General features: G+C 33.5%; 2 protein-coding genes across 3 annotated transcripts in view; one reads left to right on the top strand and one right to left on the bottom strand.

The window, feature by feature from the left end:
- cyth4b (cytohesin 4b) overlaps positions 1-13541 on the top strand; it is a 30672-nt gene extending 17131 nt beyond the window's left edge. For both annotated transcript variants that reach the window (XM_061914559.1, XM_061914567.1), the window contains exons 5-13: positions 1-27; positions 1997-2077; positions 2269-2381; positions 2773-2921; positions 6418-6529; positions 8757-8833; positions 8924-8995; positions 9062-9216; positions 12488-13541. The exon at positions 1-27 is cut by the window's left edge and continues 92 nt beyond it. In XM_061914559.1, the coding sequence (XP_061770543.1) occupies positions 1-27; positions 1997-2077; positions 2269-2381; positions 2773-2921; positions 6418-6529; positions 8757-8833; positions 8924-8995; positions 9062-9216; positions 12488-12575 (874 nt within the window). In that variant the 3' untranslated portion in view covers positions 12576-13541. The remainder of the gene's footprint in view (positions 28-1996; positions 2078-2268; positions 2382-2772; positions 2922-6417; positions 6530-8756; positions 8834-8923; positions 8996-9061; positions 9217-12487) is intronic.
- A 3131-nt stretch (positions 13542-16672) lies between these two features.
- LOC133561236 (uncharacterized) lies at positions 16673-19851 on the bottom strand. The gene is made up of 2 exons (XM_061914576.1): positions 19094-19851; positions 16673-16929 (listed from the first exon to the last, which is right to left on the bottom strand). The coding sequence occupies exons 1-2, from the start codon at positions 19791-19793 to the stop codon at positions 16883-16885; spliced, it is 747 nt and encodes a 248-aa protein (XP_061770560.1). The 5' UTR covers positions 19794-19851; the 3' UTR covers positions 16673-16882.
- Between the last annotated feature and the right edge of the window lie 308 nt (positions 19852-20159).

Genomic DNA, 20159 nt, shown 5'->3' on the forward strand with positions numbered 1-20159 from the left:
CGCTATTGGAGAGTTCTTAGGAGAAAGGTGAGGAAGAGTGTGGGGATGACGACTGTGAAGATGAAGAGTGTGGGGATGAAGAGTGTGGGGACGAAGAGTGTGGGGACAAAGAGTGTGGAGATAAAGAGTGTGGGGATGAAGAGTGTGGGGATTAAGAGTGTGAAGATGAAGAGTGTGGGGAAGAAGAGCGTGGGGATGACGACTAGTAGATGAAGAGCTTGGGAATGAAGAATGTGGGGATGAAAAGTGTGGTGATGAAGGGTGTGGAGATAAAGAGTGTGGGGATGACGACTGGTAAATGAAGAGCTTGGGGATGAAAAGTGTGAAGATGAAGAGTGGGGGGATGAAGGGTGTGAAGATGAAGAACACGGGGATGAAGAGTGTGGGGATGAAGAGAGTGGGGTTGAAGAGTGTGAAGATGAAGAGTGTGGGGATGAGTGTGCGGAAGAAGAGCATGGGGATGACGACTAATAGATGAACAGCTTGGGGATGAAAAGTGTGGAGATGAAGGGTGTGGCCATGAAAAGTGTGGAGATAAAGAGTGTGGGGATGACTACTGTTAGATGAAGAGCTTGGGGATGAAAAGTGTAGAGATGAAGAGTGTGGGGATGAAAAGTGTGGGGATGAAGAGTGTGGTGATGAAGAGTGTGAAGATGAAGAACACGGGGATGAAGAGTGTGGGGATGAAGAGTGTGAAGATGAAGAGTGTGGGGATGAGTGTGGGGAAGAAGAGCGTGGGGATGACGACTAGTAGATGAAGAGCTGGGGGATGAAGAATGTGGGGATGAAGAGTGTGGCGATTAAGGCTGTGGAGATAAAGAGTGTGGTGATGACGACTGGTGAATGAAGAGCTTGGGGATGAAAAGTGTTGAGATGAAGAGCGTTGGGAAGAAGAGTGTGGGGATTACAAGTGTGGGAATGACAACTGGTAGATGAAAAGCTTGGGGATGAAAAGTGTTGAGATGAAGCGTGTGGAGATGAAGAGTGTGGAGATGAAGAGTGTGGGGAAGAAGAGCGTGGGGAAGAAGAGCGTGGGGAAGAAGAGCATGGGGATGACAAGTGTGGGGATGACGACTGGTAGATGAGGAGCTTGGGGATGAAGAGCGTGGGAATGAAGTGTGTGGGGATGAAGAGTGTGGGAATGAAGTGTGTGGGGATGAAGAGTGTGGGAATGAAGTGTGTGGGAATGAAGTGGGTGGGGATGAAGGGTGTGGAGGTGAAGAGTGTGGAGATGAAGAGCGTGTGGATGACAAGTGTGGGGATGACGACTGGTAGGTGAAGAGCTTGGGGATGAAAAGTGTGGAGATGAAGAGTGTGGGGATAAGGAGTGGGGATGAAGAGCGTGGGGATGAAAAGTGTGGGGATGAAGAGCGTGGGGATGACAAGTGTGGGGATGAAAAGTGTGGGGATGAAGAGCATGGGGTTTAAAAATGTGGGAATGCCGACTGGTAGATGAAGAGCTTGGGGATGAAAAGTGTTGAGATGAAGAGTGTAGAGATGAAGAGTGTGGGGAAGAAGAGCATGGGGATGAAGAGCATGAGGATGAAAAGTGTGGGGATGACGACTGGTAGATGAAGAGCTTGGGAATGAAGTGTGTGGGGATGAAGAGTGTGGAGATGAAGAGCGTGGGGATGACAAGTGTGGGGATGACAACTAGTAGATGAAGAGCTTGGGGATGAAAAGTGTGGAGATGAAGAGTGTGGGGATGAAGAGTGTGGGGATGAAGAGTGTGGGGAAGAAGAGCATGGGGATGACAAGTGTGGGGATGACGACTGGTATATGAAGAGCTTGGGGGATGAAGAGTGTGGGAATGGAGAGTGGAGATGAAGAGTGTGGGGATGACGAGTGTGGGGATGACGAGTGTGGGGATGAAGAACGTGGAGGTGAAGAGTGTGGAGATAAAGAGCGTGGGGATGAAGACTGCGGGGATGAAGAGTGTGGGGATGAAGAGAGTAAAAAGGAGAAGAAGACAATTCCACTTGTGCTTTTTCCTCAGAGACGAGCTCCACCTACAGACCCTGAAGTCCTTCGTAGAACTTCATGAGTTCTCAGACCTCAACCTGGTCCAAGCACTCAGGTCAGACTCCCGATCTTTATTTGAAGACGTGTAGCGTAGCCTGCCTTACTCGACCCCACGATACAAGCTGTCATAAATAAAGGGGCGGGGCCAGCAGTGCAGTGTTCCGATTGGTGGACAAAGAAGTTGTCACTTGAAGAATAGGAAGATGACCAAAAAAAGGCTGATCCCGCCCTCTTGTCACATGACAGACAGTTCCTGTGGAGCTTCCGTCTGCCCGGCGAGGCCCAGAAGATTGACCGCATGATGGAAGCCTTCGCCAAGCGCTACTGCGATTGCAACGTCAGCGTCTTCCAGTCCACAGGTGAGCTCAGACAATCTCCAAGTCCAGGTCCAGTCCAAGTCCTGCTGTTTCACTTCCTGTCCTCGGTGGACGGGACTCACAAGCACCAAATCAAATCAACTTTATTTATAAAGCACATTTAAAATGTACCAGAGAGGTAACCAAATGGACAGGTTGAAAGATAATACGAGGACCGAACAAACAACACAACACAAACAGAACATGATAACAAATAAATAAATAAAACATCAACACAGGTTCACAGCAGGTGTGTAATGGGGCAACATTGCAGGATGGATACTACTTAGTGTTTAAAACCAAGGAACAAAAGTATGTTTTTAAGAGAGATTTAAAAACAGGAAGAGAGGAGGCTTGTCTAACACTTCATCTAACACCACTTCCTGTCGGCCAGACACGTGCTACATCCTGTCCTTCGCCATCATCATGTTGAACACCAGCCTGCACAACCCCAACGTGAAGGACAAGACCACGCTGGAACGCTTCGTCTCCATGAACAGAGGCATCAACAACGGCGAGGACCTCCCCCGCGACCTGCTCTTGGTAAAACAGGGACCGCCTCTTGGACGTGCGCCGCACTCCGCTAACTTTCGCATCCTAGCTCGCAAACGGTCGACCAATATTTAGTTTACATCCCGTTAGAACAGCCAACTGCGCCCAAGACCCAACCTCCGAGCTGATGATTTTAAGCTTGTCCTGAAGAATTTGGAGGTAATCCTCCTTTACTTTCTGTAAAGAACCAGTTCCATTGGCAGAAAAACAGGCCCAGAGCATAATACTACCACCACCATGCTCGACGGTAGGCATGCTGTTCCTGGGATTAAAGGCCTCCAAACATATTGCTGGGTATTGTGGGCAAACGGCTCCATTTTTGTTTCATCTGACCACAGAACTTTCCTCCAGAAGGTTTTATCTTTGTCCATGTGATGCCAGATGAAACAAAAATTTAGTTACATGTATTATATTTAGTTATTATATTAGTCATAGTTAAATATAAAATAATGTATTACTATGTTGGTTATAGTTATATGTAATATATTTAGTTACCATGTTAGTCATAGTTATATGTAATCTAATTACTATGTTAGTCATAGTTACATGTAATATATTTAGTTACTATATTAGTCATAGTTTCATGTAATGTATTTAGTTATTATATTAGTTATAGTTAAATATGAAATCATGTATTACTATGTTAGTTATAGTTGTATGTAATATAGTTACTATGTTAGTCATAGTTACATGTAATGTATTTAGTTACTATGTTAGTCATAGTTACATGTAATCTATTTAGTTACTATATTAGTCATAGTTTCATGTAATCTATTTAGTTACTATATTAGTCATAGTTCCATGTAATATATTTAATTATTATATTAGTTCTAGTTAAATATGAAATCATGTATTACTATGTTAGTTCTAGTTACATGTAATATAGTTACTATGTTAGTCATAGTTACATGTAATATAGTTACTATGTTAGTCATAGTTACATGTAATCTATTTAGTTACTATATTAGTCATAGTTCCATGTAATATATTTAGTTACTATATAAGTCATAGTTACATTTAATAGATGTAGTTACTATGTTAGTCATAGTTATATGTAATCTATTTAATTACTATGTTAGTCATAGTTACATGTAATATATTTAGTTACTATATTAGTCATAGTTTCATGTAATGTATTTAGTTATTATATTAGTTATAGTTAAATATGAAATCATGTATTACTATGTTAGTTATAGTTACATGTAATATAGTTACTATGTTAGTCATAGTTACATGTAATGTATTTAGTTACTATGTTAGTCATAGTTACATGTAATCTATTTAGTTACTATATTAGTCATAGTTCCATGTAATATATTTAGTTACTATATAAGTCATAGTTACATTTAATAGATTTAGTTACTATGTTAGTCATAGTTATATGTAATCTATTTAATTACTATGTTAGTCATAGTTACATGTAATATATTTTGTTACTATATTAGTCATAGTTACATGTATTATATTTAGTTTTTATATTAGTCATAGTTAAATATGAAATAATGTATTACTATGTTGGTTATAGTTATATGTAATCTATTTAATTACTATGTTAGTCATAGTTACATGTAATATATTTAGTTACTATATTAGTCATAGTTTCATGTAATATATTTAGTTATTATATTAGTTATAGTTAAATATGAAATCATGTATTACTATGTTAGTTATAGTTACATGTAATATAGTTACTATGTTAGTCATAGTTACATGTAATGTATTTAGTTACTATGTTAGTCATAGTTACATGTAATCTATTTAGTTACTATATTAGTCATAGTTTCATGTAATCTATTTAGTTACTATATTAGTCATAGTTCCATGTAATATATGTAGTTACTATATAAGTCATAGTTACATTTAATAGATTTAGTTACTATGTTAGTCATAGTTATATGTAATCTATTTAATTACTATGTTAGTCATAGTTACATGCAATATATTTAGTTACTATATTAGTCATAGTTTCATGTAATATATTTAGTTATTATATTAGTTATAGTTAAATATGAAATCATGTATTACTATGTTAGTTATAGTTACATGTAATATAGTTACTATGTTGGTCATAGTTACATGTAATGTTTTTAGTTACTATATTAGTCATAGTTTCATGTAATTTATTTAGTTACTATATTAGTCATAGTTCCATGTAATATATTTAGTTACTATATAAGTCATAGTTACATTTAATAGATTTAGTTACTATGTTAGTCATAGTTATATGTGATCTATTTAATTAGTATGTTAGTCATAGTTACATGTAATATATTTTGTTACTATATTAGTCATAGTTACATGTATTATATTTAGTTATTATATTAGTCATAGTTAAATATGAAATTATGTATTACTATGTTGGTTATAGCTATATGTAATATATTTAGTTAACATGTTAGTCATAGTTTCATCTAATAGATTTAGTTACTATGTTAGTCATAGTTATATGTAATCTATTTAATTACTATGTTAGTCATAGTTACATGTAATATATTTTGTTACTATATAGTCATACTTACATGTATTATGTTTAGTTATTATATTAGTCATAGTTAAATATGAAATTATGTATTACTATGTTGGTTATAGTTATATGTAATATATTTAGTTAACATGTTAGTCATAGTTTCATCTAATATATTTAGTTACTATGTTAGTCATAGTTACATGTAATCCATTTAATTACTATGTTACTCATAGTTACATGTAATATATTTAGTTACTATATTAGTCATAGTTTCATGTAATATATTTAGTTGTTGTATATCAGTTATAGTTAAATATGAAATCATGTATTACTATGTTAGTTATAGTTACATGTAATATAGTTACTATGTTAGTCATAGTTACATGTAATATAGTTACTATGTTAGTCATAGTTACATATAATCTATTTAGTTACTATATTAGTCATAGTTTCATGTAATATATTTAGTTACTATGTTAGTCATAGTTACATGTATTATATTTAGTTACTATATTAGTTATAGTTAAATATTAAATAATGTATTACTATATTAGTTGTCAACTTGTCCAGGGTGTACTCCACCTTCCGCCCGATCGTAGCTGAGATAGGCACCAGCGCAACTGCCCCCCACCCCTCCACCCACGACCCCAAAGGGAATAAGCGGCAGGAAATGGATGGATGGATGGGTTGGTTATAGTTACATTTAATACATTTAATTACTATATTAGTCATAGTTACATCTATTTAGTTACTATATTCGTCATAGTTAAATATGAAATGATGTATTTCTATAAGTTAGTACATTGTAATATCGTATTTTTATTTTTATTATCATTTTTATTATTATCATTTTTATCATCATCCATTTTCTACTGCTTGTCCCTTTTAGGGTGATGGGGGGGCTGAAGCCTATCCCAGCTACACACGGTGGAATATTATAAAAATAATAATAATAATAATAATGATTATTATTATTATTGCTGTTGCCATTATAAATAGAACACATGTTTCCATTTTTAGAAACTATACGAGAGCATCCGCAACGAGCCGTTCAAAATCCCGGAGGACGACGGGTTGGATCTCACGCACACCTTCTTCAACCCAGACAGAGAAGGATGGCTCCTAAAACTTGGTAAGACTATTTATGGGTTATGGATAGTATGGGTTATGATTAGTATGGGTTATGCTTAATATGAGTTAGGGTTTGTATGGGTTATGATTAGTATGGGTTATGCTTAATATGAGTTATGATTAGTAAGGAATATGCTTAATATGGGTTATGCTTAATATGGGTTATGTTTAGTATGGGTTTTGATTAGTATGGGTTATAATTAGTATGAGTTATGCTTAGTATGGGTTATGCTTCATATGGGTAAGGGTTAGTATGGGTTATAATTAGTATGGGTTATGCTTAATATGGGTTATGGTTAGTATGGTTTATTATTAGTATTGGTTATGCTTAATATGGGTTATGCTTAATATGGGTTATGATTAGTATGGGTTATGCTTAATATGGGTTATGGTTAGTATGGGTTATGATTAGTATTGGTTATGCTAATATGGGTTATGTTTAATATGGGTTATGATTAGTATGTGTTATGTTTAGTATGGGTTATGGTTAGTATGGGTTATGATTAGTATTGGTTATGCTGATATGGGTTATGCTTAATATGGGTTATGCTTAATATGGGTTATGATTAGTATGGCTTATGCTTAATATGGGTTATGGTTGGTATGGGTTATGATTAGTATTGGTTATGCTAATATGGGTTATGCTTAGTATGGGTTATGATTAGTATGTGTTATGGTTAGTATGGGTTATGGTTAGTATGGTTTATGGTTAGTATGGATTATGATTAGTATGGGTTATGCTCAATATGAGTTATTGTTAATATGTGTAATAGTTAGTATAGGTTGCAATTAGTACGGGTTATGCTTAATATGGGTTATGTTAGTATGGGTTGTGCTCAATATGGGTTATGGTTAGTATGGGGTATGTTAGAATGGGTTATGTTTAGTATGGGTTATGCTTAATATGGTTTATGGTTAGTATGGGTTATGCTTAATATGGGTTATGGTTAGTATGGCTAATGAATAATATGGGTTCTGGTGAGTATGGGTTATGATTAATATGGGTTATGCTTGATATGGGTTATGATTAGTATGGCTTATGCTTAATATGGGTTATGGTTAGTATGGGTTATGATTAGTATTGGTTATGCTAATATGGGTTATGCTTAGTATGGGTTATGATTAGTATGTGTTATGGTTAGTATGGGTTATGGTTAGTATGGTTTATGGTTAGTATGGATTATGATTAGTATGGGTTATGCTCAATATGAGTTATTGTTAATATGTGTAATAGTTAGTATAGGTTGCAATTAGTACGGGTTATGCTTAATATGGGTTATGTTAGTATGGGTTGTGCTCAATATGGGTTATGGTTAGTATGGGGTATGTTAGAATGGGTTATGTTTAGTATGGGTTATGCTTAATATGGTTTATGATTAGTATGGTTCATGCTTAATATAGGTTATGGTTAGTATGGGTTATGATTAGTATGGGTCATGCTTAATATGGGTTATCGTTAGAATGGGTTATGATTAGTATGAGTTATGATTAGTATGGGTCATGCTTAATATGGGTCATACTTAATATGAGTTATTGTTAATATGTGTAATAGTTAGTATAGGTTGCAATTGGTACGGGTTATGCTTAATATGGGTTATGTTAGTATGGGTTGTGCTCAATATGGGTTATGGTTAGTATGGGGTATGTTTAATATGGGTTATGTTAGAATGGGTTATGTTTAGTATGGGTTATGCTTAATATGGGTTATTGTTAGAATGGGTTATGCTTAATATGGGTTATGGTTAGTATGGGTAATGATTAATATGGGTTCTTGTTAGTATGGGTTATGATTAATCTGGGTTATGGTTAATATGGGTTATGATTAGTATGGGTTATGATTAGTATGAATCATGCTTAACATGGGTTATGCTTAATATGGGTTATGCTTACTATGGGTTATGATTAGTATGGGTCATGCTTAATATGGGTCATGCTTAATATGGGTTATGATTAGTATGAGTTATGATTAGTGTGGGTCATGCTTAATATGGGTTATGGTTAGTATGGGTTATGGTTAGTATGAGTTATGGTTAGTATGGGTTATGATTAGTATGGTTACAATTAGTATGGGTTATGCTTAAAATGGGTTTTGTTAGTATGTGTTATGTTAGTATGGGTTACGCTTAATATGGGTTATGGATAGTATGGGTTATGGTTAGTATAGGTTATGGTTATTTATCACCCTGTTGCTTTATTACAAAATAATATTTGTGTTGTTTTTTTCTCAGGAGGACGCGTGAAGACGTGGAAGAGACGATGGTTCATCCTGACCGACAGTTGTCTTTACTACTTTGAGTTCACCGCCGTAAGTGGCCATTTCCTGTTAGCGCTAACCAGCTAGCACGCAGTGTTGGTTATTCGGTTGGTAAGCATGGCTGCTCCTGGTGGTTTTTAGGACAAGGAGCCCAGAGGCATCATCCCTCTGGAGAACCTCAGCGTGAGAGAAGTTCCTTTCCCCCGCAAGCCGGTGAGTTCCCGGTCAGAAGGTCCCGGCGGAACGCGTCACTGACGGTCTGAATCCGCCATGGTCTAGTTCTGCCTGGAGCTCTACCGGCCCAACAGTCCAGGGCAGAAGATCAAAGCGTGCAAGACAGAGACGGACGGGCGGGTGGTGGAAGGCAAGCATCAGTCCTACGCCATCTGTGCCGCCAGCGCCGAGGAGCGGGACTCCTGGATCGCCGCCATCAGGTAAGAACCCCGTTGCTTTTTGGGAGTCGGACATCAGTTTGACGTCAACACAAAACCTCGATTCATTTCGAATGGTGTCATGACCAGGATGTTCCGAGCCAGGGGTGTCCAAAGTGTGGCCCAGGAGCCATTTTCAGTCCGTAGCAAAACATTTTAACACCCGCGGCAAAATTTTTTATTTTAGCATGCTAGCTTTTTAGCTTATTTTTCAGATATGCACCTCACTGTCAAACATTTTGTTACTTGATGAATGATATCTGTTAGCATGCTACCATTAGCATGCTAACTTTTTTTTTTTTTTCAGGTATACACGTCAACGTTAATTATTTTCCGACTTTGAAACTTCTCTTTATTTTGAAGCAGGGGTGTCCAAACTTTTTTCCACTGATTATAAGATATCTTTCATTTTCAAAAACAACTAAATTTATAGATTTAAAAAAAAATCTTATCTGGAAGTCATAAAAAATTCCCTAAAAAACAAATAAAACATAAAATAAATATTATATATATATATTTTTTTCTTTTTTTCATGGTGTCAGAACAGAAATTTGATAATGCAAAAATAATGATAATATTTATCATACATTTCAAGCTTAAGTGATCTATTAAAGTGTACACGGTAAAATATGACAATAGATTTTACAGTCAAAACAAACTGTTAGTTTTTACATTTAGCGACACATCCTAAAAACAATATTTTGTATTATTGTGTTCATTTTTATTTATTTTTTGTCTGATTGTGTTCATTTTAGATAAAATGGAATAAATGTTATGCTGTCAAAACCAACAAAAATTATTTGGTAAAATTCTTCCTTTTTTATTTGCCAATTTTTACCTGGAAAATTGACTTCTTTTTCTTTTTTTAGTGTACGTAAAAAAAATAAACAAAAAATATAATTGTTGTTAAATATTAAATAATAATTATTTTGTTTTTCTTCTAATCAAGCTTAAGTGATCTATTAAAGTGTACACGGTAAAATATGACAATAGATTTTACAGTCAAAACAAACTGTTAGTTTTTACATTTAGCGACACATCCAAAAAACAATATTTTGTATTATTGTGTTCATTTTTATTTTATTTTTGTCTGATTGTGTTCATTTTTTAAAAAATTAAAAAAATGTTATGCTGTCAAAACCAACAAAAATGTTTTGGTAAAATTCTTCCTTTTTTATTTGCCAAATTTTACCTGTAAAATTTACTTCTTTTTCTTTTTTTAGTGTACGTAAAAAAAATAAACAAGAAATATAATTGTTGTTAAATATTAAATAATAATTATTTTGTTTTTCTTTTAATCAAGCTTAAGTGATCTATTAAAGTGTACACGGTAAAATATGACAATAGATTTTACAGTCAAAACAAACTGTTAGTTTTTACATTTAGCGACACATCCAAAAAACAATATTTTGTATTATTGTGTTCATTTTTATTTTATTTTTGTCTGATTGTGTTCATTTTTTTAAAAATTAAAAAAATGTTATGCTGTCAAAACCAACAAAAATTTTTTGGTAAAATTCTTCCTTTTTTATTTGCCAAATTTTACCTGTAAAATTGACTTCTTTTTCTTTTTTTAGTGTACTTAAAAAAAATAAACGAGAAATATAATTGTTGTTAAATATTAAATAATAATTATTTTGTTTTTCTTTTAATCAAGCTTAAGTGATCTAATAAAGTGTACACGGTAAAATATGACAATAGATTTTACAGTCAAAACAAACTGTTAGTTTTTACATTTAGCGACACATCCAAAAAACAATATTTTGTATTATTGTGTTCATTTTTATTATTTTTTTTGTCTGATTGTGTTCATTTTTTTTAAAAATTAAAAAAATGTTATGCTGTCAAAACCAACAAAAATTTTTGGGTAAAATTCTTTCTTTTTTATTTGCCAATTTTTACCTGTAAAATTTACTTATTTTTCTTTTTTTAGTGTACGTAAAAAAAATAAACAAGAAATATAATTGTTGTTAAATATTAAATAATTATTATTTGGTTTTTCTTTTAATCAAGCTTAAGTGATCTATAAAAGTGTACACGGTAAAATATGACAATAGATTTTACAGTCAAAACAAACTGTTAGTTTTTACATTTAGCGACACATCCTAAAAACAATATTTTGTATTATTGTGTTCATTTTTATTATTTTTTTTGTCTGATTGTGTTCATTTTTTTAAAAATTAAAAAAATGTTATGCTGTCAAAACCAACAAAAATTGTTCGGTAAAATTCTTCCTTTTTTATTTGCCAATTTTTACCTGTAAAATTCACTTCTTTTTCTTTTTTTAGTGTACGTAAAAAAATAAACAAGAAATATAATTGCTGTTAAATATTAAATAATTATTATTTGGTTTTTCTTTTAATCAAGCTTAAGTGATCTATAAAAGTGTACACGGTAAAATATGACAATAGATTTTACAGTCAAAACAAACTGTTAGTTTTTACATTTAGCGACACATCCTAAAAACAATATTTTGTATTATTGTGTTCATTTTTATTATTTTTTTTGTCTGATTGTGTTCATTTTTTTAAAAATTAAAAAAATGTTATGCTGTCAAAACCAACAAAAATTGTTCGGTAAAATTCTTCCTTTTTAATTTGCCAATTTTTACCTGTAAAATTTACTTCTTTTTCTTTTTTTAGTGTACGTAAAAAAAATAAACAAGAAAACAATAGTTGTTAAATATTAAATAATAATTATTTTGTTTTTCTTTTAATCAACCTTAAGTGATCTATTAAAGTGTACACGGCAAAATATGACAATAGATTTTACAGTCAAAACAAACTGTTAGTTTTTACATTTAGCGACACATCCTAAAAACAATATTTTGTATTATTGTGTTCATTTTTATTTATTTTTTTTGTCTGATTGTGTTCATTTTTTTTTAAATTAAAAAAATGTTATGCGGTCAAAACCAACAAAAATTGTTCGGTAAAATTCTGCCTTTTTTATTTGCCAATTTTTACCTAGAAAATTGACTTATTTTTCTTTTTTTAGTGTAAAATAAACGAGAAAATAATAGTTGTTAAATATTAAATAATAATATTTTTTTCTTTCAAATGGAACACAATGGTGCAAGAATATCAAGGGAAAAATCTATTTAATTTTATGTTCACATATTATTACTGTTAAATGTGTTTTATATTTGTATTGTAATATTAATGTTATTAGAGTCAACACTGCAACTTTTCTCACTTGTTTCCACTTTCATTTATTATTATTCTTTTTTATGATTGTTGACACCTCCAACCTTCTCCTGGTCCTGGTTGTCCAGGGCGAGCATGACCAAGGACCCGTTCTACGACCTGGTGTCACAACGCAAAAAGAAGCTGATCAAGCAGAACCAGAACCAACAGGACTGAACTGGAGCTCTGCTACTGTACATTTAACTGTAAGTGTGTGTGTGTTTTTGTACTTCAACCCTTCTTGAGACATCGACAAGGAAAAGTAGCTTCCATATGAGGAGGTGTGAACAAGTTAGGACATAAACCATGGTCCCGATACGGAAAACCATTGCATCTAATAGAGAATGTCTCATTTGCACCCCATGGTGGTGAAATCTATCAAAACGTGTCAGTTTTAAAAGTGCTCCTCTTCTGGTCAACATATGAAATAACAAGTGTGTGTAAAAATTTGAAGTGCTCCCCCCTCTGGCCAACATATGTAATAACAAGTGTGTGTAGGAAATTGAAATGCGCCCCCTTTGGTCAAATTGAAGGAAATATGTACATAGAGACATGCTGTAATAACTTGAAGTAAATAATGAAGATTAAAAACCAATTACAAACAAAAATAAATACAAAAATAACTTTTTTTAAATATTTGCATAGTTTGTATATATTATTATTGTTGTAAATACATTTTTTTATATATGTAGAAAAGGCTGGTTGTAAAGAGGTAGGCATTTTTCTGAGGTCCCCAGAAGGTCGGAACTACAAGAAAGTGTGTGTGAGGACACAGCGAGTCCTTTAAGCTCAGAAGAAAGCAAGTCAGCGACATTTTTAAAGACTTTTAAAGAACAGACAAGAAAAAAAATGGACTCTGATCCTCGCTTGAAAGAAAAAAAAAAAAAATCTGATTCCTGACTTCCCCTTCCTCGCCAGCAGCAGCTTGACTTCTGCTTTCGTTTGCACAATAAAATCTTGTTCTTGCTGAAATAAAAATAGAAAGGGACAAATATAATTGTGTACATTACTTCCTGCGTGGAGGCTTTAATATTATTGTCTTTTCATTTTGTTAAATGCTGCAGGGAATGTTGAAAGTGTTATTTCAGCGGTAGCTCTTTCAAAATAAAGGTCCGCTGATGACATGTTTTGTTTAGCAAATAATTTCACGTCTGAGTCGTCATTTTTATTTATTCTGATACTGACTTGATTAATGCTTCTTGCATTTTCCATTTAAAAATAAATATCTTATACCAACTACGCTTTTTTCACTGGACGCATACATCAGGAGGAGCTTATTTTGTTATGTTTATTTTAATTCATTATTATATGATTTCATCTTCCACATGCTTGCTAAGGACTGACTTTTTAGCGTGTACTGTCTATACTATATAGAAAAATAAATACGTAAAATAAAAAAATAATGGGAAGTAACAGGACTGAGATTTTAGCATGTATAAACTAGAAAGAAAAGTAAATATTACTCCCCAAAAATAATGGGAGTAAAAGGACTGAGTTTTTGGTATGCATAAACAAAAAATGGAGGAAACAGGACTGAGTTTTTGGCATGTATGATCTAAAAAGAAAACTAAATATTATAATCAATAATGGAAGTAACAGGACTGAGATTTTAGCACGTGTAAACTAGAGAGAAAAGTAAATATCGCAAAAAAATAATGGGAGTAACAGGACTGAGTTTTTGGCATGTATGGGAAAATAGAGGTAACAGGACTGAGTTTTTAGCATGTCCAAACTAAAAAAAAAATATATGATAAAAACAATATTGAAAGTAACATGACTGAGTTTTTTAGCATGCACAAAAAAAAAGTAAATATTACAAAAAACAATGGATGTAGCAGGACTGAGTTTTTGGCATGTATAAATTAAAAAGAAAAACAAATAAACAAAATAATGGAAGTAACAGAACTGGGTTTTTAACATGGGTAATCTAAAAATAAAAATTTTAATCATTAATGGAAGTAACAAGACTGAGTTTTAAGCACGTACAAACTAAAAAGAAAAATGAATATTATAAAAACAATATTGAAAGTAACATGACTGAGTTTTTAGCATGTATAAACGAAAAAAAGTAAATATTACAAAAAACAATGGAAGTAGCAGGATTGAGTCTTTGGCATGTGTAAATTAAAAGAAAAACAAATAAACAAAATAATGGAAGTAACAGAACTGGGTTTTTAACATGTGTAATCTAAAAATAACAATTTTAATCATTAATGGAAGTAACAAGACTGAGTTTTTAGCACGTACAAACTAAAAAGAAAAATAAATATGAAAAAATAATGGAAGTAACAGGACTGAGTGTTGTGCGTGCATTAAAGAAAAATTAAAATAATTATTATGAAAATAATGGAAGTAAAATGACTGAGTTTTTGGCATGAATAAACCCTTTTTAATACAACAAATAATGGAAGTAACAGTCCTGAGTTTGTGGCATGCACAAACCATTTTTCTATTAAAAAATAATGGAAGTAACAGGAGTGAGTTTTTGGCATGTATAACCTAAAATGAAATATAAATATAAACAATAATGGAACAAACAGGACTGAGTTTTTAGCATGTATAAACCTGAAAGAAAAATACATGTAAAAAATAATAGCGTTTTTAGCATGTCTAAACTGAAGAGAAAAAAAATATTATAAAAAAATAATGGAGGTATCAGCACTATGTTTTTTAGCATACATAAACAAAATAAAAAGAAATCATTATAAAAAAATTAATGGCAGTGACATGACTTGAGTTTTCAGCATGTATAAACCAAAACTAAAAATAATTGAATTAACAGGAGTGATGTGATAATCCAAGCCTCAGTCGTTCTTCGCAGAGATGCAAATGATGCAACTTCCTGTGTGACCATGTGACTTGCGGAATAGTCCATATTTTAAGCGGGGCGGGGTGGTGATATGCTCTGACACCAACAGGACTGAATAAAAAAAATAGAAACAGCATTTTTTTCCCAAAAGTATGAATTTTCTTGTAGATTTAAACTTTTAATTTTAAAAACAATGTGTGTACTCTTGATAATTGAATTAATCTTTCAAATTGTATTAAGTTAGGTGAATGTGCGGGACGCATTATTTTTTTTCTGCACTGTTTTACACTGAACTTATTTATATATTTCAAGTAACGTTTTATTTTCACTTTAATTTTTCTAGAAAAGATTAAGAGAAACACTTCCTGTTTACATAATTGACTGGGGAAAGTGCGGTGGCCAAACATATATATATATATATATATATATTGGTATATATATATATATATATATATATATATACGTATATATATATATATACATACATATACACACACATATGTATATACATGTGTATATATATACAAATGTGTATATAGAAGTATTTGTATATATATATATATATATATATATACATATATACATACAGTATGTGTATATACATATATTTGTATATATATACATACATATGCGTATATACACATGTATATGTATAGACATGTATATGTATATATATGTATATATACACACATATGTATATACACATACATATGTGTATATGTATGTATATATATACATATATATACACAAAAGGATGGAAATATGTATATGTCTATATACATGTGTATGTATTTATATCTATACACATGTATATATACAGTATATATACATATATTTATACATATGTATATATTTATATATACACAAATGGATGGATGGATATGTACGTGTGTGTATATATATATATATACACACACACACACATGTATATCTATATGTACATACAAATGTGTATATATATACACACATGTATATATACATACATACATATGTATATGTATAAAATACGTTTAAAAATATATACATATTAATATTTCTACGTTTCTCTTCATGTACACATATTTGTTCACAACAGCTGCCATCATCGTCCCACGTGACCCACTTTAACATCCTGTCCTCCTGCAATACTTTGCTTCCTGTTGTCATTCTCACTAAAACTTCCTGTTTACAAACTCAACACACAAACAAGGCATTTTGTTTTTAAGTATATTTGCTGCCCTCAAGTGGCCGGAAAAAAAATGCATACGAAGTACATTTTACTTGGTATAAAATATGTTATCTGTGTCAATAAAACTAACTTGCTGACCCATTACATATGCATTACCGTGTCTCACCACTAGATGGCGGTGATGCACCTCTGACGTCTTCCCAGGTCAAGACGGCAAAACTAACCGGAAGTCGTACAAACACCCGGTTATTCCCGCCACCAAACACACACACACTTCCTGTCAAAGACACACATCAACACCAGAAATAGTTTTAATTTTCCTGAACGCAGAAGGCACTTTTGTTATTGTCACAGTGGTGTTTTATTGTGAAAGGTCACTCCGCACTACTTCCTGTGAGGCACTGCGGCAAGTCTCTTCAACAAAAGTGAGTTTAGTGCTTGTAAACAATGAGGAAGGACGACAAAAAAAAATAAAAATAAAAATGTTTGTTTCACCATAAGGTGATCTCAGGACATTTTACACACTTGTTTGTTCTTGCGGTGACTCTTCACACCTGAGGACCAAGCACAGGTAAACACCGTCAATAATCATGGAGTGATGTCATACTTAGGGCAGTGATGTCATATTTAGAGCAGGGGTCACCAACCAAGATGAGTCGCCCGCTGGCCTGTTCTAAAAATAGCTCAAATAGCAGCACTTACCAGTGAGCTGCCTCTATTTTTTACATTTTATTTATTTACAAGCAAGCTGGTCTCGCTTTTCTCGACATTTTTAATTCTAAGAGAGACAAAACTTAAATAGAATTTGAAAATCCAAGAAAATATTTTAAAGACTTGGTCTTCACTTGTTTAAATAAATTCATTTATTTTTTTACTTTCCTTCTTATAACTTTCAGGAAAACAATTTTAAAGAAAAAATACAAGCTTAAAAATGATTTTAGGATTTTTAAACACATATACCTTTTTATCTTTTTAAATTCCTTTTTCTTCTTTCCTGACAATTTAAATCAATGTTCAAGTATTTTTACATTTTTTTATTGTAAAGAATAATAGATACATTTTAATTTAATTCTTCATTTTAGCTTCTGTTTTTTCGACAAAGAATATTTGTAAAATCTTCCTTCAAACTTATTATGATTAAAATTCAAAAAAATTATTCTGGGAAATCTAGAAAATCTTTAAAATCCAATTAAAATCTTATTTCAAAGTCTTTTAAATTTCTTTTAAAATTTTTGTTCTGGAAAATCTAGAAGAAATAATGATTTGTTTTGGTTAGAAATATAGCTTGGTCCAATTTGTTATATATTCTAACAAAGTGCAGATTGGATTTGAACCTATTTAAAACATGTCATCAAAATGGGATTTTAACCTATTTTAAACAAAAATTCTAAAATTAATCTTAATCAGGAAAAATGACTAATGATGTTCCATAAATTCTTTTTTAAACTTTTTCAAAAAGATTTGAATTAGCTAGTTTTTCTCTTCATTTTTTTGGTGGAATTTGGAATTTTAAAGAGTCGAAATTGAAGATAAACTGTTTCAAAATGTAATTTTCATTTTTTTTCCTGTTTTCTCCTCTTTTAAACCGTTCAATTAAATGTTTTTTTTCATCATTTATTCTCTACAAAAAACCTTCCGTAAAAGGAAAAAAAATGTACGACGGAATGTGTTATATATTCTAAAAAAGTGCAGATTGGATTTTAACCTATTTTAAACATTTCATCAAATTCTAAAATTAATCTTAATCAGGAAAAATTACTAATGATGTTCCATAAATTATTTTTTAAACTTTTTCAAAAAGATTTGAAAAAGCTAGTTTTTCTCTTCATTTTTTTCGGTTGAATTTTGAATTTTAAAGAGTCGAAATTGAAGATAATTAATGTTTCAAAATGTAATTTTCATTTTTTTCCTGTTTTCCCCTCTTGTAAACCGTTCAATTAAATGTTTTTTTCATCATTTAGTCTCTACAAAAAACTTCCGAAAAAGGAAAAAAAAATGTACGACGGAATGTGTTATATATTTTAAAAAAGTGCAGATTGGATTTTAGCCTATTTTAAACATGTCACCAAATTCTAAAATTAATCTTAATCTTAACTATTTACCTCAGAGTCATGTAACTTGGTACTTGACACATGCTAACTTTTTGAGCCAATTTTATCGCCGTACACTTCAGTCATATTACTTGGTACGTGTTACTTGCTAACTGTTAGCATGCTAACTTAATAGGCTCAGTTTGCAACTATTTACCTCAGAGTCATGTAACTCGGTACTTGACACATGCTAACTTTGTGAGCCAATTTTCCCGCCATAAACGTCAAAGTCATATAACTTAGTGAATTATATTTTACTTGATACGTGTTACTTGCTTACATTATCATGCTAACTTAATAGATTCATTTTTGTAACTATTTACCTCAGAGTCATGTAACTCGGTACTTGACACATGCTAACTTTTCGAGCCCCTTTTCCCGCCATAAACGTGAAAGTCATATAACTTAGTGAATTATATTTTACTTGATACGTGTTACTTGCTTACATTATCATGCTAACTTAATAGATTCATTTTTGTAACTATTTACCTCAGAGTCATGTAACTCTGTACTTGACACATGCTAACTTTTCGAGCCAATTTTTCCGCCGTACACTTCAGAGTCCCACCTGCTAGAAAAGTTCTATGTGCGCGATGTTTGCAGTAGTGTAGAAAACATAAAGGCTTACTCATGGCGTCCTGCGTGGTGTCCACGGTCTGCGTGGAGTCGGCCCTGGGTCCCAGGGCGGACGGCCTCTTGAGCAGCTTCAACTTTGGAGGCGACCTGACCGTCACCTCGAAGCTGTCGTCGCCCTCCAGCTGACCGTTGGAGACCGCGGGGGCGGGGCCCGCCTTGCTGGCGGTGCTGTTGATGGACAGCTTGCTGGACGACAGTTTTTTGGAGAACTTGTGCTTCAGCGACAGTTTCTTTTTCTCCGGCGGGACGCCGTTGGGCTTCTTGAACTCCACGGGCTCCGAGGGCAGCGGGCTGAGGTGGTCCAGCTTCTCGCTGGTGGTGACTTGCGGCGTTCCCGGAATCAGCAGCAGGTCCAGGCCCTTGGGGGGCCCCTGCAGAGACCTGGCGGGCGGCGGGGCGTCGGGGTACAGGAGGGAGTACTTGGGGTTGTAGTACTTGTGGGCCGGCACCTGGATGTTGGCGTTGCGGGTTTCGCCCAAGCTGACCTGGAAGCGGGAGGTGGTGGCGGCGGCCAGCGGCGGCCGCTTGGGGCCCGCTTTGGAGCGGACTGTGGCGAGCCTGCTGGCCGGCGGGCTCACGTGGAACTCCTTGAAGAGGTCCAGCTTCTCCGAGATGGCGTAGAGCTCGCGGAAGTCATGGTCGAAGAACTCCACCACCTGGCCCGTCATCACGGTGATCATGTTGCGGTCCATGCGGGACGTGGCCCACGAGAAACTGGACCACACAAAGAAGACTCTTAATCAGAATGTAAGAACTTAGGGGGAAAAAAAAAGCTTGATGTACAAAATATAGATTTTTTTTTTAACCCTGACTTTGGTACATGTTCAAGATCCTGTGGACCAAAAGAAGTGGCTGGGGAGAGGAAAGTCTTGGCTTCCCTGCTTAGGCTGCTGCCCCCGCGACCCGACCTCGGATAAGCGGAAGAAGATGGATGGATGGATTGACTTAAATCAACTCCAGATTGATCCGTCAATATAAAGTTGGATATTTTTATGTTTTACGTCCTTCTTTGTCAAAAACAGGTTTATAAAACACAAAATATGCAACAATTTCCACCC

The sequence above is a fragment of the Nerophis ophidion genome, linkage group LG01 (assembly GCF_033978795.1).
Source record: "Nerophis ophidion isolate RoL-2023_Sa linkage group LG01, RoL_Noph_v1.0, whole genome shotgun sequence".
In the NCBI taxonomy this organism is placed as follows: Eukaryota; Metazoa; Chordata; class Actinopteri; order Syngnathiformes; family Syngnathidae; genus Nerophis; species Nerophis ophidion.